Below are 24158 nucleotides of genomic sequence, written 5' to 3'. Positions count from 1 at the left end.
AGAAGAAGACCCAGCCGATCAGCTGGGACTCGGGAGGCAGCAAATATTATGGAGGTGGAGCCAGCCAGAGGTGGTATTTGCTGGTTCTCTGAACTACTCAAAATGTCCACTACTGGTTTGCCAGAAACGGTCAGAACTTGTATTCAGAGCAGAATACCACCTCTGCATCTGGGGTAGACAAAGTCTCCTCTAGTTTTTATGTTCAGTTTGTGAAGCGTTATACTGATAGTCACTCAGATTCACTGTAGCCTTGACTCCATACGGACAGACTCTTTGGTGGTGACTGAGGCCTTACCCTGTTATTTGAGACCCCTTCGGTTTTTGACTTCCAAAGAATTGGATAAGATGCCGCCTCAGTTGCCCTGTGCCATGGGTCTCCCAGCTTGTACAGGGAGGGGAATGGTTACTACTTGGGCCCTGGGAATTCTCAATTCCGCCTTCTGAAGAAGCCCTCCCCAGACCTAGTGGTGTTAGACAACTATATTTTGGGAAAAGGTTGTTGCGGAAGTGGATTGTCTGAAGACTGTGGTGGTGCAATGCAGTGGTGCAATAGTTAGAGTGCTGGACTGCAGGCTACTTCTGATGACTGCCAGCTGCCTGCAAATTTTGGCAGTTCAAATCTTACCAGGCTCAAGGTTGACTCCGCCTTCCATCCTTCTGAGGTGGATAAAATGAGGACCCAGATTGTTGGGGGCAATATGATGACTCTGTAAAACCACTTAGAGAGGGCTGTAAAGCACTGTGAAGCGGTATATAAGAGTTACTGCTTTTCAGTCAGGATTCAAGCCCAGTTTTGGGGTGGTATTGGCATCCTTTTGGACTGCCTGCAGGGGTTGGGGACTGAAGCCATCTTTCAGCCTCTGGCCTCAGAGGTATGCCTCTGCCTTTCCCGGAGTCTGAATGGGAGAAAACAGATTGAAGTTGAACCCTAGCAAGTTGGAGTTGTTGATACATCAAGAACCCCTGTTACTACCAGAGTTACTCCTTCTTGAGAAAGCTCTACCTACTTGGCCAACAGGTTCATGACTTGCGGTATTGCTGGACTCACAACTTCTTCTACATCAACTTCAGTTAGTGTACCACTGAAGCCTTACTTAGGGCGGGAATCCTCGACAGCAGCAATTCATGCTCTTATTTCCACCGCCTAGACTACTATAAAGTACTTTATTTGGAGTTTTCCTTAAAGAAGTTTGGAAACCACCATTGGTTTAAACATGCAAGAGCTTCCCTACTTTCAAATTCCAGATATTGGAAACACAGCACCAGTTTTACTAATGCTGCATTGGTTCCCAATTAATTTTGGGTTCAATTTAAGGTGCAGGTTTCGGCCTATAAATGCCTTCATGGCTTTGCATTCAGATACCTTCAGGACTGCCTTCTCCCACCAACTTTAGCTTGACCGATTAGATCTAGAAGGCAGAAATTGCTGTAAGTTGCCCAATCTCATAACATTTGGAGGCCAGAGATCCCATTTTCCAATAGTGTTGAAGAGATTATAGAGATTAGGCTGGCATCTTCTTGATTGGCTTTCCTGAAGCTACTCAAGACCCTTTTCCTTGATCTGAGTTTTTGTTGCCTTTTATTCTCTTACTATTCTAGTGTTGTTGCAGTTTTATTTTTATATGAAGTTTGTTTTATATTGCATTTTCCCCTCTAAACCACCAAGATTTGTTTTTGATTGTACATGTAGTCTTCAGTTTACAACAGTATGCTTGACCGTTGCAACATCCCTATGGTCAAGTGATTTGCATTCAGATCCTTGACAACTGACTCATATTTAAGGCAGTTGCTGTTGTGGGGTCCTGTGATCCCCTTTTGCGACCTTCTGACAAGCAAAATCAATGGAGAAGCCAGATTCACTTAACAACCATGTTATTAACTTAATAACTGCAGTGATTCGCTTAACAACTGCGGCAAGAAAAATTGTAAATGGGGCAAAACCCGCTGAACAAATGTCTCACTTAGCAACATAAATTTTGGGTTCAATTGTAGTCATAAGTTTCAATTGTGGTCATAAGGACTACCTGTATTGGCATACAAAATACATAATAAAGAAATGCTAGCCTGATTCAAAGAGGGTTTGATGGTCCTGATAATGGAATATGATCACAATTGGTGCTACCTCCTGCTAGCATATATTTCCTTCCTGCTGCTCTCAGATCTTGCAAGATGCATTTTTAATTATTCTCACTTGTTGCACATATCGGCGTGGCAAGGTGGCTTGTGATCTGTTCTGACCCTTCCTTAGAAAGCAAGAAGCAAAGTCTTGTTCCCGACAAAACCTCTTTCATTTGCACGACTGTGAATTCCTTTCATTCACAGTCAGCAAGGCTTTAGCAAACAGTCTTTCAGAGGAATGTTTATCCACACGCACCTTATCTCGTTTAGCGCACTGCCAGTTAAACACAGGGCAAAACAAAGCTTGGCACAGAGTCCCTTATAATCACAAACAAAATTTTCCGGACCGAATGAACAAATTGTTTCCTACAAAAGCCCACTCCTTGTTTGTTGCTCTTTTGTTTCCTATAGGAGGGGCCAATCACCTCCAAGGTGTAGCTTTACTCTTAAGTCGACCCTGCTTTCTTAGTTGTTCTTGTCTTCTGGCAGCTCTGCGCATGCTCACACTGGGAACAGGCTCCAGCTGTTCCTCTGCCTCACTGCTGTCCAGCTTCCTCTCTGCCTCCGACGCAGAGCCCTCGCCTGAGCTTTCCTCAACCCCCAGGACTGGCCCATGTTCCTTCCCAACCTCCTCATTGTCTGACTCTGCTGCTAGCTTTGCTGGCTGCCGGTAGGCCACAACAGTGATCTATCATGCCCTGTTTTTTGCCTTTCACAGCAGACTATTAAGATATGGCTGGACAACTCATCCCAAGTTTCCAGAATTTTTTTTAAAAAGTCTATATCCTGGGGAGGGGGGGGGGAATAATTCCATAATTTATATTTACTTTCACATACTTTGACCTTAGGGTCAACCCAACATAGCCAGTCAAAATATTGTTGCAAGGGCATTGTTGACTGTCCTGGGGTTTAAAGAAGTGTTATCCCCCTGCATATTTCTATGGGGACAGTAGATGCTGCCTTCTAAATTACATTTTCTTCTACTGAAAGAGACCTGTCAGCATCCTCTTACAGGGTCATAAATTATCCCAGTGCAATTTGATTTAAAGTCCGCTAACACAATAGAGGAATTCAGAACTACAGCTGTCAAACTTCTGAAAGCCTAGATCAAACAATACTGTTTTGGCAGCATTTTAGCCATAGTCCACAAGCTGGTGTTTAAAAAAGAATCATGGAAGTTGAGGGAGAGAGAGTGAGACTGACTTTTAAAACTGGGGCTACGTTAGTAATGTTTGCTTAGGCTTATGAGAGCAAGTACTTTAGGGGAATATAATAGTTTATGCCTAATGTGTAATTGTGAAATATGGCCCTAATGTGGAATTCATTTTAGTGAGTATTTTTTTTTTTGTACAAATGGTTTCAATACCTTCCGTGAACAACTTTCAATAAGACAAGCAATTTAAAATAAATGAGAGAGAATAGCAGTTACTGAAAGCGACATAAAATAGCTCTTTGCAATCCTTCATTTGCTGCAATTCCCATCATGTCTGGGAATGCTTTCTTTACACAAAGGCATCTTTCTCTGGATCTTTTTCAGCCATGATGTGAAGTTTGAGAGCCTCTCTTTCCCTTGTATCAATATTAATTACAATTATTTCACAGCTTCTGTTCATTCTCTCTTCTTGTCAGTACTAAACTATCTTCAGTCATTGGCATTAACAAATGCAGTATGTTAAAATACTCAGAGGCAGTGAAAAGAGAAGAAAAAAAAAAACCCGGAAACCTATGAGAGCTGTAACCGGAGTTCATGATTAAAACCTATATTTAAGGTGTTACAGAATTGCAACCACAGATTTCCTCAATCCATGCCTTGATACCAAATTTATCTTTTTTTCTTCCTTAAATGCCTTTAAACTTTCTGAATTGGTTTCTGTTATAGAGATGCAATTCCTCTTTGGATGGGTCAGTGATCCCATCATCCTTTCCCCAAGAGTAGGATTCACATTGACAATGCTTGCCCATGATTTCCATTGGAATGCAATCCTACGCGTCGGAAGGAATTCTTTGTGTTTATATCACCAAAAGACCTTTTCTCTTGGGAACTTAGATCTGCAGGAAATCAAGAGTTCTTGGGCCGAACGGAACCTTCCCCAACAGCGGTTTTAAAAAGCCCCGTCCACCCCAAATCTGATCCTTTCCAAAGTATTGGGAACCTGCTGATCTAGGTTAGGGTCCAATGTTTTGAGTTGTTGGGAGTCAGGCAGCGTAAAATTTAATACGGAGGTAAATAAATAAATTCACAGGAATCTCAGATCTGAAATGTTCAAAGAGCACCAAGCTAAAGAAAACTGTCTTGCCTTCACAGAAGAAGTTACAAAAAGTTCTGGGCATCTGTATAAAGCAGTGGTTAAAGACACCTGCTATTGTTTGAGTAGAAACCCAGAACCAAGCACAGCTGTCTTTGCCACAATTCAAACACCTACCACAAAGGCCTGGAACAGGCCTCTTAATTCTATTAATGGTCTTAAATGACCTTTCCCCCCTCCCCATTTCTTCCTTCCAAATGTTGTAGCCCACTGGCGGCCTGCGGAGCTGGCAGCAGAGTTGGAGAGTGAAGAGGTTGGGGAGGAACATGGGCCGGTCCTGGAGTCTGGGGAAGGCTCAGACAAGGGCTCTGCATCGGAGGCAGAGAGGGGGCCAGGGACATCTGGGAGTTATGTGCTGCCTCCGGAGCACCCAGAGTTGAACATCAGCGAGGCAGAGGAACAGAGGGAGCCTGTTCCCATGCACGCATGTGCAGAACTGCCAGAAGGCAAGAACAGTTACGACAAAAGGGACGATTCGGGAATAAGGCTTGGAGATGATTGGCCCCTCCCATAAGACATAAAGGAGGAGCAAAGGGACATGAGCCTTTGTTCATTATGGTCGGTTTAAACCATGAAGCTCCGTTTGACTGTGTACTCTGTTTGGCCTTGCAAAGCTAATTGGCAATTGGGTCTCTGCCAATTAGGTCTCTCACCCTGCAAGACTGTGGCAGACTTCTGTCGGACTTCACAGACTGGTTGTGAATCATTCATTACAGGCTGTGAATGCACATAATTCACAGCCGTTTAAAGAAAGGGTTTGGGGGACTAAGTGTGTGATTCTTACTGTCTCAGAAAGCCTAGGCCAAAACACCAAAAGAATATTCTGCCCTATTTGGAAAGTTCTGGAAAAAGGAAGTTAAGTGAAGCAAATACAGCATAAAGTACTGTTTTGGAAGTAAGTAGCATAGAGAAGGAAAAAGCTGTTTTCGTCAAAGAATTCAGTGCTTTATTTACCAAAGTCAAAAGGTATTGCAGAAGCATGCACGCACGCACACACGAACTAAAAGAAGATTAAACACAGGAAAAGAATTCACAGCTGGGATTTAAGCACAAAAAGCCCATGATGCATAACACATCTTGAGCTCTGCTAAGTATTCACCTTGACAGGTAGAGAAGCATGCTTGATATATTTGCCTCTAATTTTCTCAGTTGCTATCACAACTGCGAAAATAATATGTTAATAATAATAATAATAGTAATCCTGTCACATTCCTTCACAGTTGCACATGAAACCTCTCTTGAAGACCCCTGTACAATGAGCAAGGCTGGGGATGATTCAAAAGCACTGATCTCTGTTTTTGTCATTGTGTGAATCTTACGAAATGTATCAGGTTGTTTCCTAATAGAAAACGGTGGAAAAAAAACGTGCTTTGGTTTTTCTAGTTTGAGAATAAACAATATAAGATAGCAGTTTCAAACTCTTTTTACTAACACTCGGCAGCTGCTCCAGGGCTTGGAGGTCTAAACTTGTGAGATTGTAGTAAATTGAAAATGAGATTTTTATTTGCAACAATAATGTCAGGTTTCATAACAAGTGTGTGTGTTAAATGTTTACACACCATGTTAATTATTAGAAAATCACCCTCTTCTCTTTGCTGTGTACTGCCAACTGCTTTTAACCTTGATTTGTGCAGCTATAATATGCCCAACATCAGTCTTTTAACATTTTGCTGCTTGATTATATTTATTTCCAAATGATTTGGGGAAAAAAGCTGTTTTCTAGCTAAGAGCACTGCTCTGAATTTGTATTTCAGGAAGAATTTGGTAGGTTGGAAGCCCCTCTCCATTAGGCAGAGGGTGGTATTCTGGAGAACTGGTAGCGGAAATTTTGAATAGTTCAGAGAACCGGCAAATACCACCTCTGACTGGCCCCGCCCCCATCTATTCTCTGCCTCCTGAGTCCCAGCTGATCAGGAGGGAATGGGGATGTTGCAGTAACCTTCCCCTGGAGTGGGGAGGAAATGGAGATTTTACAGTATCCTTCCCCTGCCACTCCCACCAAGCCACACCCACCAAGTCATGCCCACAGAATTGGTAGCAAACAATTTTGCATCCCACCACTGCCATTAACATATAGGAAATCCATTTGGAGTGAACTCTACATGGAGGCCCCGGAAAGCTTTAGTCCCCACACATGATATTCCCCTGATGGTAAGGGTTAAAATTGGTTAGAAGTGACTTTAGAAAGGATAGGTTATATGGGTGGTCCTCAACCTACAATTAATCAATCAACAACTATTTGGAATTGACGACCTCCGAAAGGGGGGGCCCTTTATGGCCTGTAAAGCACTTCTGGCCATTATATATAAAATGTTGCACCCTCCCCAGCCACATGTTCATATTTTGAGCACTTGGCAACTGGTTCACAATTACAGCTGTTTGCATTATCCCACAGTCATACGGTCGTGATTTGTGACATTTTTAATCAGTTTTCTGCCAAAAGTGCCCATTTGAAAACAATAGATTCAAAACTGTGAATCACATAACAATCATCACAAAAACAGAAATAAAATCTAAGCCAGATACGTGGATACCTCAACTTATGACCATCATAATTTACAATCGAAATTCTGATTGTAAGTCGAGGACTAGGTGTTCAATAAAGTTTATGAATTCCCTGGAGAGGCCGCATAGTTTGATCAACCATGACATGTTTCCATCTCTACCAACGTAGACCTGCGCTTCAGTTTTCTGCAGCATTTAGCTTGTTTGTGGGTGGATCTGAACTCTTAAAAGCAAAGTATAGAATGGGAATCTAAAATGTAAATTTGTTTTGAGTGAGTTTCCAATTGCTACTTTCAGTGTTCTATCCCTTCCTCTTTCCCCTCCCTCCCTCGGCATGTTCATAATCCGACATTTCAAGCATTCAGACTCTGCTGAACTTACTTTACATCATTCTTTTCTTCCATAAGATTAATGTAAATTCAGTTTTAAAAGTGCTGAACAGGATGAACTCTGATGCCGCTTTGTCAGACACATTTACCCCTACCTATTTGACTTGATTAATCTGTGCAGAGGTATCTGATCGGGATCATCTCCTTTGACACATCTGGGAATATTAAAACCATCTGGGGCATTAACATTGATGCCAATGGAGATATTTTTGCTGTCCCACCAGAACACGGGGTTTAAAAGCGCTGCCTAATAGTAAATCACTCTGCTCTAGCGGAAGACAGTTTTGGTCATGACTCTAATCCAATCTACTAAATGGAATTAATAGGCAGGATTTAGCAGGCTTTATTTCTTCAGGGTCAGATTGAAGGGTAATGCAAAAGAAATGGTGGTAGCTACCGGTAACTCTTCAATAAGCTAGGCGGAAAGTCAAGACATAAGGTGGGCTTTTATTATCTAGATGGAATCTTTTCCAGTAATCGGAATACAAGTAGCTTCTGAATTTTGAATTTAGTGAGAGAGAAGAGTGAATACATCCTTGATTTGTTCTTCAAATCTTAAAAAAGATGTTAAAATTGCTTTAATTTAGGAAAGGCTGAACATATTTTATAAAGAAGGAATGATAATTGTTCACATAGTGGCAGATAGACTTGTATAGTTTTGAAATGTCCACTGGGTGTCACTGTTGTTTCTTGCTTTCAAAGGCATATTTATCTTTACCAAAAAAAACCACAGAATTTCAGTCATTCATTTTTCTTAACCGCCAGTAAAAAAAACTCCTTTGAACTGAGCTCAACTCCCAGCAACTTCATGGGATGGCAGTAGGCGACAGAAGAGCCCTTGCAACCTTGCAAAGTGGGACAGAGTCTGTCGTATATTTCAGAGGCAGATTCACTTATATCATGAATGAAAAAAAGAGACTATTTGTAGCTCAGGATTCAGCTGTGGAATTCTTGGTGCCCTCTGAGCTTGATTGTTTTCTTGAAAATATTTCAAAGAACTTCATACTACATAGGTGATCCTTAACTTATGACCATTCAGTTAGCAAACACTTGGAAGTTATAAAGGGGTGGGGGGAAAATGACTTATGACTGGTCCTTGCAGTCCATTGCAGCATGCCTGTGTGGTCACATGATCATAAGTTGGGTGTTTGGAAACTGGCATGTATGTATGGGTCACCATTTGCAACATTCCCAGCTGGCTTCAGGCAAGCAAAGTTAATGGGGAAAGCTGGATGCCCTTAGCCAGTTTAGTGACCGTGGAATATTACATTTCAGTTGGAAAATGTCAGTTGGAGTTCTAAATGTTTTAAATGTCCCGCCTTAGGCATGAAAAATGGGCGGGGTGACTTTGAGCCAGCCACTCCCTCTCAACCCAACTCACCTCACAGGGTTGGTGTGTGGGGAATAAGAGGAATATTAGCTATATTCTCCTCCTTGAGTTATTTATAAACAATAAAGGTGGGATTTTAAAAAAATCCCAAAGAAATTAAAGAAATAAAAGTAAGATGGAGAAAAAGTGGCACTATGAGTGGGGAGAAAGAAGCTGCATTTGAGCTCTACCTGCGTATACTATCCTAAAAAAGACCTTTTCATCATTCCGGGTGACACATTCGCCAAAAGCAGAACTCCAAGACAGGTAGATTCCTCAAAGAACACCTTTATTACATACATCATATCGGCACAGCTAGTGAAAACCAACTCTTAAATGTTTCTGTGGTTTTAGCCTAATTAAAAGGGCTATGTTTCCCTCCCCAGATGTCACTGGTCACATTGTCCAGTGAAAGTAGCTGGCAGGCTGCTTGGTAACTCCTCTCTCCCTTCAACTGCAACCTGCTGGCATGACCTTGGTTCCCACAAGAAAACTTTTGGTTTTGACTGTTAGCCAGTCTATCTACTTCCTCCTCCCTTCCCACTTTCAGAGTTCATGGCAACTATGATGCAGCAAAAGATGGCTTCAGCCAGGTTCGCTTCAGAGTTGACAGTCCTGATATGGCTGACTGGAACCCTAAGTAGGTGAAGTAGAGAGATTGCAGCTTTCCAAACTTTGGTGCACCTATGTTTGGGTGGGCTTCAGTTCCTAAAATTCCAGCAGTAGCTATGTGTTACCTGGTGAAGTTGGGAAGTCAAAATTCACATATATGGGGAAGGTGGGGGCACTGTGATTGGCCAAGACAAATATGCAATGTTCCTTGTTCATCTAATAACACAATTGGCTAGCTAGCAATTTGGAAGCAAAGGCAAGATACCGTTAATAGTTTATGCACACTTAAGGAACATTATGGGAAACCAGCAGTAAACGGTAAAGTGGATACATAAATATAACGCATTTTTCTGAGTATAAGACGCATCTTCCGCCCACTAAAAAAGGGTGAAAATTTGGGTGCGTCTTATACACTGAATGTAGCCCCACCCACCCACCAGCCCCAACCCTGTGGCCTCTGCCCCCAATTTACCTCTTTGCCGCAAAAGGGGCTTGCGGAGGCTTCAATAAGCTATAGCAATCCCTGCAGTCTGTAACAGCTGATGATCAGGAGAAATTGAAAGTGAAACTTGCTGTTTGCTCCACATGGCAAATTGCTGGGAGGCAAAAAAAAATTTCTTGTGTTAATCAGGCTGTTTGCTGCAAGGAGGAAAATCAACAACTATAAATGCCTATAGAATGTTCAAATTATTAGATTTATTTTTTAAAGACTGCTTTATTATTATTCTAGACAACTTAACAAAATGAAGAAGCTTTTTAAAATGAATGCTTGATCTGAAAAGGCCCCATGGTATTGTTTTAAAAAGTGCTATTCTTTTAAATAGCAGAGAATAACTATACTTCCAGAAAGCACATCAATTTTAACAGCATCTGTACAAGTACAGTCTGAAATATAACACTACAAACAGTGCATATTGCCTGTACTGTCTGTTGCAAGGAGGCAAACTGCTGAGAGGCAGAGGCAGATATTTTTCCCTTGTTTTCCTCCCCAAAATCTAGGTACATCTTATACTTCGGAGCGTCTTATACTCCGAAAAATATGGTAAATCCAGTCCATTTAAATTCTGCACTCCAGAAGAATTTTAGAAACACCAGTTGGATAGAGAAAGAAAGAAACAGAGTAGAGAAAAAACTGGATTGCATGAGTGTCTGAAAACTTTTAGGTATATTAGAAGACAAAGATGTCTATAAACAACATTTGGGGAAATGATGGTTATTTTAGCTAAGTAACAATAATCCGAGGGACGTGGTGACTCAGTGGCTAAGACGCTGATCTTGTCGATCAGGAGGTTGGCAGCTTGGCGCTTCCAATCCCTAATGCCGCCTAATGGAGTGAGCTCCCGTTACTTGTCCCAACTTCTGCCAACCTAGCAGTTCGAAAGCATGTAAAAATGCAAGTAGAAAAATAGGAACCACTTTGATGGGAAGATAACAGCATTCCATGTGCCTTCGGTGTTTAGCCATGCCGGCCACATGACCATGGAGACATCTTTGGACAGCGCTGGCTCTTTGGCTTTGAAACGGAGATGAGCATAATAAGTGATGCAATTGATAAAAGTATTAATATATTCTATTGGAGATGGTTACATTTTAAAAAAAAATACCCTTCCCCTCCTGTACAAGGTGGCATTTTCATAAATGCCACAGTGACATCTGTGTTGCTACAGTTAAATGTCAGGCTAGTTTTGAAAGCTTCCTTCACAGTTAGCAAAGGAAGCACATTTTGAGACAGCTTAGTTTTCAGTGGAGTCTTTCAGTTCCTCTGCTGGCATGGAAATGAAAGGAAACTTTTGAAGAAAAGTTGCCATCTTTTGTCCAGGTCAGACTTTATGAATTTAGTTAGTTTGAAGGACAAGCTATATGTGTATTATATTTCCTGAACACTCATCTTATTCCAAGATCTGGAATATATTATTTTTAGAACTCAAGGGAGGTTGGCTTCATTGACTGGCAAAAAGAGTACAGAAGATTTTTTTCTCGGGATGGGAAGGGAGAGGGAGTCTGGAAAATGATATTTTGGTGAAAGCCTCTTTTGTTTTAGAACAGCTTGACTCACCAAATGAGGATGGGCTTTTCCCTCTTGTCTATTTGATAAGCAGAGAAGACCCTGACCCTTTTCAACCACTTTCTGAGCTGGAGAGCACAACTTATTTGGAAGTAGCAAGGGATGAAGCCATTTCTAGTTTTAGGGCCGTGTGTTTCCATTCCCACCCCACTCTGGGGCCAGCTGAGGTAGCATTTGCCGGTTCTCTGAACTATTCAAAATTTCTGCTACCAGTTCTCCAGAACCTGTCAGAGCCTGCTGGATTTCACCCCTGCTTGAACCCCACCTGAAAAGGTTTAGGTAAGCCATTTCCTCCCAGCTCCTTTGAAGAAAGAACTAAGATTTCCATTTCTCTTTTGCTTCACAGAACGAATAGTCGAAGATCATGAAATGATTGTTGAAGTCCATTCAAAGTGGGGAATTGAAGAAGACAATAAATTTTATTTCCGGAAAAATTATGCCAAATACGAATTCTTTAAAACCCCCGAGGTAAGTTCTTAATGCATAATATGTTTATAACATAGGTGAATGTTAGGGATGTAACCCTAGTCTTGGCTTGGCAATGTATATAAGCCATGATTGTAACAAATGTATCTGTTACTTTAAATGCTAGAGAGATGTAATTGGTTGCTGTTACCTCAAGCAGCCATAAGAGGGAGCCGGAATGACTGTTAGCTCTCTGTTTGTTAGACGCTGATCGGATACTGTATCGTGAGTTACTGAGTCTTCCTACTGTTAGCTACTTTGTGTGTTAAACTGAGAATATTGATAACTGACTGACTGAACCGTGTATGACTTGGACTGTAAATTGAACTCTGAATACCTCTATATTTCCACATAGTAAACTACTATATTTTAACTATTCGGTGTCCCTGTATGCTGGTTTGTGTGTGTTCTTCCATACTACTACGCTTCTCTGCACACTCGCTCTCCTAACGGGGAGCTTACTTACTTAACAGTAAATACCTCAGATTTAATATTCAGCATAATTCTTCATAGTTACAGGAACTCATCAGCTATGTGAAGTCTAGTAACAAAAATCTTTGGGGGATATACCCTTCTCCCTTTGATTCAAAGGACTGACAGTTCAACCCCAGGTTGTTGTTGTTTTTTTTACTACAGTCCAGTAAGATAAAGTTGTAGAGCCGAGTGAGGAATCATTCACCACTAGCCAAACTACCTAAAGCAGAGGTAGGGAACCATGTTGCCTTTATGACTTGTGGACTTCAACTCCCAGAATTCCTGAGCCAGCCGGGATTTCTGGGAGTTGAAGTCCACAAGCCATATAAGGGCCATTGTTCCCCAAACCTGACCTTTAAGTGACATGGGTTTCTCATGTCCCCACCCAGTGGAAAGACTGGCATTATAGGAGGAGGTCATTTTCTTTGTTCTTTGTGCCCATCTACTGAAAAAAAAAAAAAAACCCAGAGCATTGCAAATAGGCTTGCAAAACCTGGCTTGCTCCATATTCCTCAACTACATCCTATGTATGAACAAAGCTTGAAGGTTATGGTGGCAGTCAAAAATCTCTTGCTGAGAGGCAATTGACTGCACATTGTTTTATCTACAGACAAAAGTGACAAATGGGTTTCCTTCTGGGCTCCTTTCAATTATTACAAACTGTGAGCTGTGTACATTATAAGAGTCTTCCACAACAGGCCACTTTCCAATTGTGCTGGAGCACATCTGGAGAAGACTCGGAAGTAGTACAAGTAGTCCTCGCTTAATAACTGCCCTGTTTAGTAACCACTTGAAGTTACGACAGTCTTGTAAAAGTAACTTTGCGATACGTCCTTGCATTAGTGTCATGTGGCCATTCAATTGCCATTTACGCACTTCACGGCTGATTTCCGACAATCGGAGCCAGCGGAGGAGCCAACTGTAAAATGGCATGTTGCGATCACATAATGTCTCTCTTAATGACCACGAGTGGTTCACTTAACAGCTACAGGGAAATCCCATTGCAGTCACGTGTCTGGCTTAATAACCACATTTTTTTAGTGACAGATTGCTGGTTTCAATTGTGGTTGTTGTGCTAGGACCACCTGTACTTAAGTCCATAGAAAATTTACTTGGCCATGGAATTCTGTCAGGCAGTGGAAATGTCGTTCATGTTATTTCTTTTAGTAAGTAACATCAACGAGGACCTTCTGCTTACCAAGGAAGTGCTCTTCTGCTGAACATTGATTTCAGACACAATGGCTGCTGAAGTAATTCTTGTGAGGAAGGCCACCTCCTTTCCAAATGTCATTATACTTGAGCTAGCAGAAGTCTGTATTGCCATAAAATTTGCTGTCCTTATCACCAATCCTAATCCGATTTCTATTGTTTCTCTCCTGACCACTTGGCCAACAGATCTGTCCCGATGATGTGTCTCCAGTGTTTCTTAAATGAAGCAATTGGTTAAGTCCTTTGGCTTTGCTATTCTCTCTCTTCTGAACAGTGCCTTTGGTAGATGGGCAGCTATATGTTTGTTTAATAAATAAATAAATAGACAAACATCAGCAGGCAGGGGAAAGAAAAAAATCATTTCTGAAACACAGTACTGCTGCAGCAGAAATGGCACGAGTACGCTGCCAATCACTAATTTAAAAAAATTATTTATCTGATTTTTTTAGACACCCAATTCCAGTGGATTCTTTGTCCCTTCTAATTCTCCACTCCTATATTCCATTCTCTAATAATCTAGATTGAATAATCCTTTGTTTTTTTTAAAAAAATACACTTTGTTATGCCATTACTCTGCTGAACACCTAATTCTCACAATGCTTTCTCATGTCTATGTGCATTTTACCCACTTAGGATGGCTGTGGCTATATTATTTATCATTATTATATTCTCATTGTTAGTTCTCATTGTTTGATTTTATTACCCTTGTTTATTATAATATCAAATAATCCTGATTTACTGGGAGTCAGGTATTCGTTCAATTCACATTCACATATAAATAAATAAATAACTCTGATGCAGAGTTGCTAAATTCCAATTGATCGCCAGAGTAGTCAGAGTTGTTAAGAGTTTTCTGTATGTCTATGGAGATTCTCAGTCATCCAGGTCATGGTTGTCCCAAAGGTGCTTTTTCAAGAGGCAACTGGACTTTCTGGTTTTCTGTATGGCCATCTAGTGGTTGCCTGGATTTTTGCAGTCTAGATTATGATAGTCATGATGAAGCCCACAGTATAGCCCAGTGATGGCGAACCTATGGAACGCGTGCCACAGGTGGCACGTGGAGCCATTTGTCAGGGCACGCGAGGCGCTGCCCTGTCAGCTAGCCAGTGTGCATGGGCGCGGTGGCCAGCTGAGTTCACCTTTTTAAAAGCCATTTTTCGCCCTCCCCAGGCTCCAGAGGCTTTATAGGAGCCTGGGGAGGGCGAAAAGAGCCTCCCCCCCTGGAGGCCATCCGAAGGCTTCGGGGACTGTCTGGAGGCTTCCCTGAAGCCTTTGGAACGCTTAAAACCACCTTCTGAGCAAACCGGAAGTGACTTCTGGTTTGCTCGGAGGGTCGTTTTAAGCGTTCCGAAGGCTTCAGGGACCATCCGGAGGCTTCCCTGACGCCTTCGGGGCGTTTAAAATGACCCTCTAAGCAAACTGGAAGTCACTTCCGGTTTGCTTGGAGGGTGGTTTTAAGCATTCCAAAGGCTTCAGGGACTGTCTGGAGGCTTCCCTGACGCCTTCGGAGCGCTTAAAACGACCCTCCGAGCAAACCGGAAGTCACTTCCGGTTTGCTCGGAGGGTGGTTTTAAGCATTCCGAAGGCTTCAGGGAAGCCTCCAGACGGTCCCTGAAGCCTCCGGAGGGCCTCCGGGGGGCGGGGGAGGCTCTTTTCACCTTCCCCAGGCTCCTATAAAGCCTCTGGGGCCTGGGGAGGGCGAAAAAGCATGTAAAAATGGGGGGGGGTCGTGCGTTGTGCGAGCATGCACACTGGGTAGGTCGCGCGTTGCATTATGGGTGTGGCACCCCCGCACATGACCACCCTGCGCTCCTCCCACTTGTGGCACGCGAGCCAAAAAAGGTTCGCCATCGCTGGTATAGCCCGTTGTCCAGCTCAAGCTTGTCAAACATTTTCTGCCCTCTGCTAACTATATTTTGCAGATTTTTTTCCCAGATCATCTGGTATCCCTCTCAAATGAGAGCAATGGTACAGCGAACCACGCACAGATACTGCAGGTAAGAGACTGAAATGAAATCATTTACCCGCGGTTCAAACCACAAGTTCCATTAAGCACTGCTGAGCACATTCTCACTTTTGTGTAAAGTAGTAAGAATTGGGGATCCGATGCAATTTTTCCCTCTGAAGCATTCTTAGTTGAGATTGCATCCCATGTGTCTGACTTTTATGGTGCTGTAATCCACATGTCTCATTAAAGCAGTGGGACGGGGGGGGGGGATAGGTGGGAAATCATCATCGGCCACTTTGTTGATCCCTCTTCATTCCAGTTGATTTTTAAACAGACTAAACGTACATATTCTACCAGCACTTCCTGATGATTCCGTTCTGACTATTGAACTGAATATTGACTATCACTCGAGTCCAAAAGTGATTTGTGCATTTCTGTTCTCCAGCCAATTGCTTTTCCTTAAGATCACCACTCTTCCCCCCTGCTGCTGAAACTGCTCAGGAGCCTCTGGCCAAAGTTAATTGAGTATTCCAGATCTTCAGGACTTGTCGAGTCATCTCTGTCTGCGTGTTTTTTGATACCATAAAACAGTTTAGAGATTTAACCCAGAGGATCTTTGGTTGCCCTCTCCCCTCTTTGGAAGAGCTTTATAGCTCCCGCTGCCTTAAGAAAGTTTAAAACATTCTTAAAGATCCATCTCATCCTAGGCACCCCTTTTTTTGAACTATTACCATCTGGCAGGCGGTACAGGATAAGAGAAACAAGGACAAATAGGCTGAAAAAACAGCTTCTATCCCAGGGCAGTCACTATATCGAATTCTATGATATAGTGCAATACTAATGCAATATCGGTTTTCAATTCAATTGTATAGAATGTGAAGGATGTATGTTTTGTGTTTTTATTTTTATAGTTACAATGTGCATTGAAGACGGCATTTAATTTCACTGTACGATGTGCAATGACAAAGTAAACTAAACTAGATACCCCCGTACAATAAATATTTGCGATTAACTTAGACCTATCCATGATGAAGCCGTGTTGGTTCTCATTTTTCTATGTTTGATTATTATCGATCTGAGACAAATTGATTGTCATCTAATTGTCCTATAATTGCCAGTATCTCCTCTCAGTTTCTCTTTTAGAAATTGGAGTCTCACTTATAATTTTCCAGTCTTTGGAAATAGATGGCGATCTTATACAGATTGTGTATTTTTATCAGCAGGTCAGCAATTTCATGTAGTTCTTGGAATCCCTCAGGTGGATACCATCTGGCTTAAGATTTATTTATTCTTAAGGTGTCAGTTAGGTTTATAAGCATCTCTTCCTTTTAATGAAGTCTCTGTGTGTAGTGTGTGTGTGCGCGCGCGTGTGTGTATATGTTTATCCATACATTTGTGAAGCAAAGAAAAAGTGAGCCTAGAGAAAAAGAATGGCCTTCTCACCTAACTGTTCTATCGGATAACGTTATATGTAATAATAGCCTGCCATCTGCAAAAAGGTATTGAAGAAATTATAGCTGGTTGGTTGAATTGTGAATAATATTGGATGAGACAACTGAGCAGAATTCCAGTCCCAGCTGTGAAAAATCTTGTGCTAATTATAAGCACTTTCGTGAAGATAAGGGGACTTTCTCCTGTAATAGGAAAAGTTGGCGGATCTGGATCTTACTCATCGCTCTTCTGAAAAACGCAAATAGCAGCCCAGAGCAGCAATGGTTGTAGAATAAGGTGAACTTACTATGGAGTTATCTTGAACATACTTAGCATTTACAGCACTTAGCATTTTAAGACAGTTGTAGATCTTTCAACAATATATGTACTATGCAGAAGCTCACTGTACAATATCCTGAGCAAATGCCAAAGCAATGCTAGAATTCTTCATTGTCTACAAAGAACTGCAAGAGAACATTCCAATGGAATTTAAGGAAGTGGAGTTTCTCGCTTTCTCTTGCTATTCCCCTCTCTTTCTCTCTCTTTTTTTCCAGATGTTTTTAAGTTCCACTGCATATCCTGAAATTCATGGTTATTTGCATTTTAAAGAGCAAGGGAAGAAAACCTGGAAAAAAATGTACTTTTTGTTGCGAAGATCTGGCCTGTATTTTTCCACTAAGGGAACATCGAAGGTAAATTTGGCAAATGAAAAGGAAGAAGTGTTAGAAATTGGTATATATTTTATTTTTATACAATAGGTGGGGTGTTTTTTTTTGTTTTTTTTTTTCATTTTAGATCTGTAGAGATTTAGAAAAATTTCCTCTCTGTTTTGTCCTTGTTGAGTCAGCATTCCGAGTAACACACCCGTTGAAAGCAGAACTCCAAGGCAGGGAGATTTCTCAAAGAATATATTTATTGGATACATCATATCAGCACTGCCGGTGAAAACCAACTCTAACAGTTCTGGCAGTTTTCACCTAATTAAAAGAGTTAAAAATCCCCCCTCCCAGGTGTCAGCGGTCACATTCTCCAATGAATATTTATTTATTTATTTATTTTATTTATTAATTCAATTTATAGGCCGCTCCCTCTCCACAAAGGGACTCGGGGCAGCGTACAATTCAATATACAAATAAATGACGAGGAGGGGTATATACAAAAACATTTTACAATACATAAATAAATAATCATGAGTTGAAACAACACAGTAAGATTAAAACAATTAAAATACCCAAAAAGTCAGAATTAATTTAAAATTTAAAATTGTCCAGGGGGATTAGAGAATGTAGTTATAGTTTATAATTTAAGCCAGGCCGGCTAGTTGGAACAGGTGGGTCTTGAGTTTCGTGCGGAAGGAGCGGAGATCGGTAGTTGTCCTAATGTCGGGGGGGAGGTCATTCCAGAGGGCTGGGCCCATCACAGAGAAGGCCCTACCCCTCGGCGCCGCTCTCTGGCATTGCTTAGAGGACGGCACCCGGAGGAGTCCCTCTCTGTGAGAGCGAATTGGTCGTAGGGATGTATGGGGCAGGATACGATCCCGCAAGTAACTAGGAATATAGCTGGCAAGCTCCTCCTTCCACAGCCACCTGTTACAATGACCATGGTTCCCACAGGAAAATGTTTTGTTTTGACTGTAGTCAGGCTATCTACTTCCCCCTCCCTTCCCCCTCTCAGGCTTCGTGGCAACTATGAGGCAGCACAAGATGGCTTCAGCCAGGTTCGCTTCAGAGTTGACTCAGTGGTTCCCAATATGTTCTCTGCATCACATCCCTAAGAAATGTTTGATCAATATTCACACCCACTATAAAAAATAATTGTGACTTGTGACTCATGCCTAAGTGACACAAGCCACTTTTTGCGGCACCCTCTGAAATTTCATCTTGTATCCCATGAAGGTGTGGGCACCCCAGGTTGGGAAATCTCTGTTGTGGAGAAAGAGAGGTGAAAAAGTAGATAATCCAGTCCTTATGATACAAACTTGTAATGAACTATGATTTGAAAAAAAAATAGTTAACTTTCCACTTTAAAGGATTAATGATGTTGCTTTTAAAACATAAAATTCTTTTTTTAAAAAAAAAATGCATTATGATTAAGTCTACAGTTTTATAGACTCTGGGAGGTTCACCACAAGAGCTACAATATTATGCTGATGATCTCTGCCTGTGGAAGAAATGATGATGTCCTGTACAATTTTAATGTATTTATTTATTTTCAACCCACTTTTATTATTTTTCTGAATAATTCAAAGCAGTGAATATACCTATTACTCTTTCCTCCTCCTCCTCTTTTCCCCAGAACAACAAATTAGTGACATTGGTCTGTTCTCAGAAACATTTTTACTGGAGGACTAAAATATTGTCACTTTAGTTCTTCCAGCCACCCTCTGGAAGAGGACCCAGGGCTCTTCTTCCTGTAATTGTCTTGAAAATGGTTGGGGATTCTCTGTTTCCAGAGCTTGTAGCAGTTCACTTTCCTTCTCTTGGGATTGAAGCCAAGGGAAGATATCATGACCTGGGGGGAAAAAATATCCCCGGAGCTATCTTCAGGGTCTGGGCCAAAAAATTGCAATGGCAGACATGACTGTATGACCAAAACTCCACCCCTTTGTACAGAAAACAATGTTGCTGCGTGTACAAAGAGACCTTGTTAAATATTAATAAGACTGAAGCCGAGGTACATAGGCTTCACTCAGATCCGCCATTACGGTGGCGGAAAAAGTTAAATCTCATTGGTTGAGGCGTCCGAATCGGTGTCCTACCTCTTCTATTCTCCCACTATTTTACACACCCGGCTTCCGTTACTTGGACTGATCTGTCATCTGGATTTTTTGACTCTCCCTGAGGACTGGATGCCCCTGCAGTTGGTGCATATTTGTCAAGACCTTGCCTTTGATAAAAACTTGCTGTGTCCTGTGCATTACAATAAAAAATGGCATCTACTTCCCCCTGTATTTCTGGGAGTGATGGTTTTGTTGGTTGTTTCCAACAGTTTTGTCCAATCTACATTTTGATTCGTTCTCGAATTTGAGATCCACAATTGCTCCTGGGTGAAGCTAATAGTGGAAAATCACACCATAGTTTTCTTTTGGTATAATCTGTTATTGAATAAACGACAGTGGCTAGGTTTATACTTCATCCTGTGCAACAAATAAAAAAACAGCAAAACCAAATAAGCAACATTCTGGTTTTAGCAGAGTCTCTACACACAGCTATCGTGTTCAGTACTTCAAGTTCTTTTCCTTTAAAAATGTTTACTGTTCCTCTTTAGTGCATATGGCTATTTTAGTAGTGTTGATGAAGGCTTCCCTAATCTAAAAGATATTGAGTGGTCATAAGATGCTGTACACAACTTGAAAAAACTTTCCATAATTCTTGAAAATTCATTGTTTCCATAATTCTTGGAAAATTCATTGTTTCCATAATTCTTAGTAAATTCAATTGTGTTCCGCTGTAGGCTTTTTCTCTCCCTCTCTCAACCCCCACCCCAACCGAGAGCAATAATTTTAAAGTTGATGTAATATTTTCATGTTTTTCATTTTAGGAACCACGACACCTGCAACTTTTCAGTGAATTCAGCTGCAGCGACATATATATGTCTCTGAGAGGCAAAAAGATATCTGGAGTGCCAGCCACTTTTGGGTTCTGCTTCAAGGTAAGAATTTAGCATTTTAATAAGACCTAAACATCTTTCAGCAAATTAGTCGGGGTTTTTTCCCTCCACATTCTAAGCCACTTTTGTGATGCAGGGAAAAAAATTCTAAGAGAAGAGATTTTGTTTGTGAAATAGGAGAATTAGTGGCTTTTATTTCAACAGGTATAGTCTTCAAGATATGCATTAATGCTAAACAATATGCTGTGGCCTTCTAGCCTTATAAAGCAGGAGGAACCAGAGACCTGAAATACCTTTATGCAGACAGTGAGCAAAGTAGGACCTGTTGGATGACAGCAATTCGGTTGCTGAAGGTAAATGTCTTCTCTTCTTCTGTGCATTGTCTTCACCAATTGTTTCTATAGTTACCGTACACAATACATTTCACTCTTCTCTTTACGCCTCTGGGTAAAAGTGGTATTTTTAGCCTTTGGAAGCTCAGTCTTGCATGTGTATATTTCTCACCTGCACAATTATATCAGTAAATAATGTTTGCTTAAAACATAAAAACTAATTAGGAGGAGAACGTAGCACCACAAGGATGTAAGAAAAAAAGTATACAAACTCCTCATAGAAATATGAAACCAAAGCTCACTAAAAGTGATGGGAAAAAGAGAAAGCTGTTAGCTTAGGGTAGTCACTAAAATGGGTGCCAAGCGTGCTTCCCAGGGAAGGCATCCTGTGAGGGAGAACCACAACTGAAAAAGCACTGCATGTAGCCCAAACCCACTCCATCAATGACCAGGCTGCATGGACAGTGCAGGAATGTTTGGAAGAGGCATTCCTTTTGAAGAAGTGGAAGGAAGCTACGGGAGAAGTGAGTGACTTAAAATATGCCTTGCAGTGGTCAAAGAAGAGGCTTAAAATGAAAAAAGCCATCAAAAGGATGCAGAAGTGATTTATGCGCAAAAGCACTGTCACCAGTTTCAGATTATCAGAGAAGTGCTTGTTACTGTTATTCCAAAGAACTAGTTCAAGAGTATTTATTCCTTAAGGATGATGCTCCATTTATAGCAATCCCGTATTTTACCAACATTTTTTCCCCCATTCCTTTTGCTTTATTCTGTCACAGTTGGTGTTCTAAAGATCGGAAGGCATCAGAACGGCATTACATCTTTTAACTGGTAGTGATAGGAAACTTTCCATCTGGGACCATTCCATTCCAATAAAAGTGAATGTTAAAATTCAATTAAGAGGACTACATTGCTTCAGGCAGTTTAAATGGATTTTTTTAAAAATCTAAAATATGCAACATAGATTAGAAAATAATAGAAATTCAGCAGATGCCAGTGAAGTTAAATAGTCTATAAAACATATATTTTCACTGGAATGAGGTAAGGTTCATTGCTCTTACCACAAAATGATCACTCATTTGGTAGTTATTATACCAATGTTGATTCACACAATACACTAAACCTGTGATGGTGAACCTATGGCATGCGTGCCACAGGTGGCACGTGGAGCCATTTGTCAGGGCACGTGAGGTTTTGCCCTGTCAGCTGGCCAGCTCACTTCGGCCTTCTTTTGAGGCCGTTTTTCGCCCTCCGGAGGCTTTGCCTCCAGAGCGGGAAAAACCAGCCCTACGGGCAAACTGGAAATTCAGGAACAGGCTTCTGGTTTGCTCGTAGGACTGTTTTTCACCCTCTGGAGCCTTCAGGGAAGCCTCCTGAAGGCCCCTGAGTTGGAAATCGGCCCTACAGACAAACCAGAAATCACTTCCGGTTTGCTCATAGGGCTGGTTTTTGCTCTTTGGAGCCTTCAGGGAAGCCTCCTGAAAGTTCCGGAGGTCGAAAATCAGCGCTGCAGACAAGCCAGAAGTCACCATTTCTGAACTTCCGGGTTCCCCATAGGTCTGTTTTTCACCCTCTGGAGCTTCAGGGGCCTTCAGGAGGCTTCCCTGAAGGCTCCGGAGGGCGAAAAACGGCCCTATGAGCAAACTGAAAGTGACTTCTGGTTTGTCTGTAGGTCCGTTTTTTGCCCACTGGAGCCTTTAGGGAAGCCGCCTGAAGGCTCCGGAGGTCGAAAATCGGCCCTACGGACAAACCAGAAGTCACCATTCCCGAACTTCGAGGTTCCCCGTAAGTCTGTTTTTCGCTCTCTGGAGCCTTCAGGGAAGCTCCTGAGGCCTCCGGAGGGCATCCGGAGGGAGGCTTTTTTCGCTCTCCCCCGGCTCCTAGAAAGCCTCTGGAGCCTGGGAAGGGCAAAAAAACCGTGGCAAAAGCACGGTGGGGGGTTTGTTGGTCGTGTGCACATGCCCATTGGGGTGGCTGCACACATAGCATTATGGGTGTAGCACGCTGGCGCACGACCCCCCTGTGCTCCGCCCGCTTTTGGCATCCATCACTGCACTATACCATATTGTGAGGTTTTTTTTTGGTACCTGACATTGTCTGAAGACAATCAGTTATGGCCTAATCACTTAACTTGAATAAGTCATGGTTTAAGGCAATATGTTAATCCAGTCTACATATTTCTTCCTTAGACTAGTGGGATTTCTTTGGTAATATATGTCTATTTGCTCTTTATTCATTCATTTTTAAAACATTGATAAACTATTACAATTTCTGTTAGGGTAAAGAAAACATTTCCTTTAGATAAAGTATCTTTCCATTTACAAAAAGTAAAATTGGAGACATACTTTGGCCCATTATATACCGCTAGTTACAATAATATTTCAGGAGGGAAGTCAGATTCATTTTGTTGGGCTAAATGATTTGTTGAACAAATTATAGTGATTGGGTTGCAATAAAGGTTGGTTTGTACATCATATTAGACCTTTGGCTTGGATCATAGATTGTTCTTCAATTTAAAAAAGAATGGAAGTGATTGCAAAACCTCCTAGTCATATTATGCATAATTTGAAGGGTTCCCCTAGCACAACATTTCAGAAGTTGTGATAACTTCAGAAAATAAACTTAGAGAGAAAAAGTTTATCCTGTGAACAATCTGTTTACTGATCATTCTTGTAGCTTGTGTACTGGCCTAGATGAAAACCTTTTTTATACATTACAGTAACCCATGGTTTGCTTAACTAGAACTTGTTGAATAAATCACAGTTGTTTGGGTTCACTCGTCACACTAAACCATAAAGCACTATAAATGGGATGTAGTAGTTTACTTAGGATATAACAACTTAATACAGTCAAAGAGCTTGATGGGATTTGGCATACCTCACAGAACAATCTTTAAAGAAAGATTTAGTTTCTTTTCAAAGCGAAGGGATTCTACTTCCTCCAAGTAACATACAGTTTTGCTCATTCAAAATAATGATTTCTGTAATTGTTATTCTGTCCTCAGCAAAATGATCTGATCACATTCCCTGGGATCTTAGCAAATACATCTAAAGCTATAGTGGTGGGTTTCGCTTAGGTTTACCACCGGTTCATAACTGTGAGCATGTGCACCTTCTGCCCATGCGTGCACCCTTCTGCAAATGCGCTTTGCTCATGCACGTGGAATGCACACATTTGTGCGTGTCGAAAACGAGGCTACATAGGACGTTTTGGAGCAGGGGCAGGTTGGCAGGGCCACCCGCAGTTTGGCGCTACCGGTTTGGGTGAACCGGTCCGAACCGCCTGAATACCACCTCTGTTCAGCTAGCTTCCCAAGAGCTCCTTGT

The 24158-nt window shown here is 41.6% G+C and overlaps 1 protein-coding gene across 1 annotated transcript in view; it reads left to right on the top strand.

The window, feature by feature from the left end:
• GRB14 (growth factor receptor bound protein 14) overlaps positions 1 to 24158 on the top strand; it is a 62706-nt gene that overhangs the window by 29619 nt on the left and 8929 nt on the right. The window contains 5 exon segments of the mRNA XM_081936551.1: positions 11711 to 11832; positions 15435 to 15509; positions 17446 to 17583; positions 20432 to 20542; positions 20758 to 20853. Coding sequence (XP_081792677.1) covers positions 11711 to 11832; positions 15435 to 15509; positions 17446 to 17583; positions 20432 to 20542; positions 20758 to 20853 — 542 coding nt within the window.

Source organism: Natrix helvetica (genome assembly GCF_964273705.1).
Source record: "Natrix helvetica genome assembly, chromosome: 1".
In the NCBI taxonomy this organism is placed as follows: domain Eukaryota; kingdom Metazoa; phylum Chordata; class Lepidosauria; order Squamata; family Natricidae; genus Natrix; species Natrix helvetica.
The sequence above is the reverse complement of the archived record's forward strand: the minus strand, read 5'-3'. Positions and strand labels throughout refer to the sequence as shown.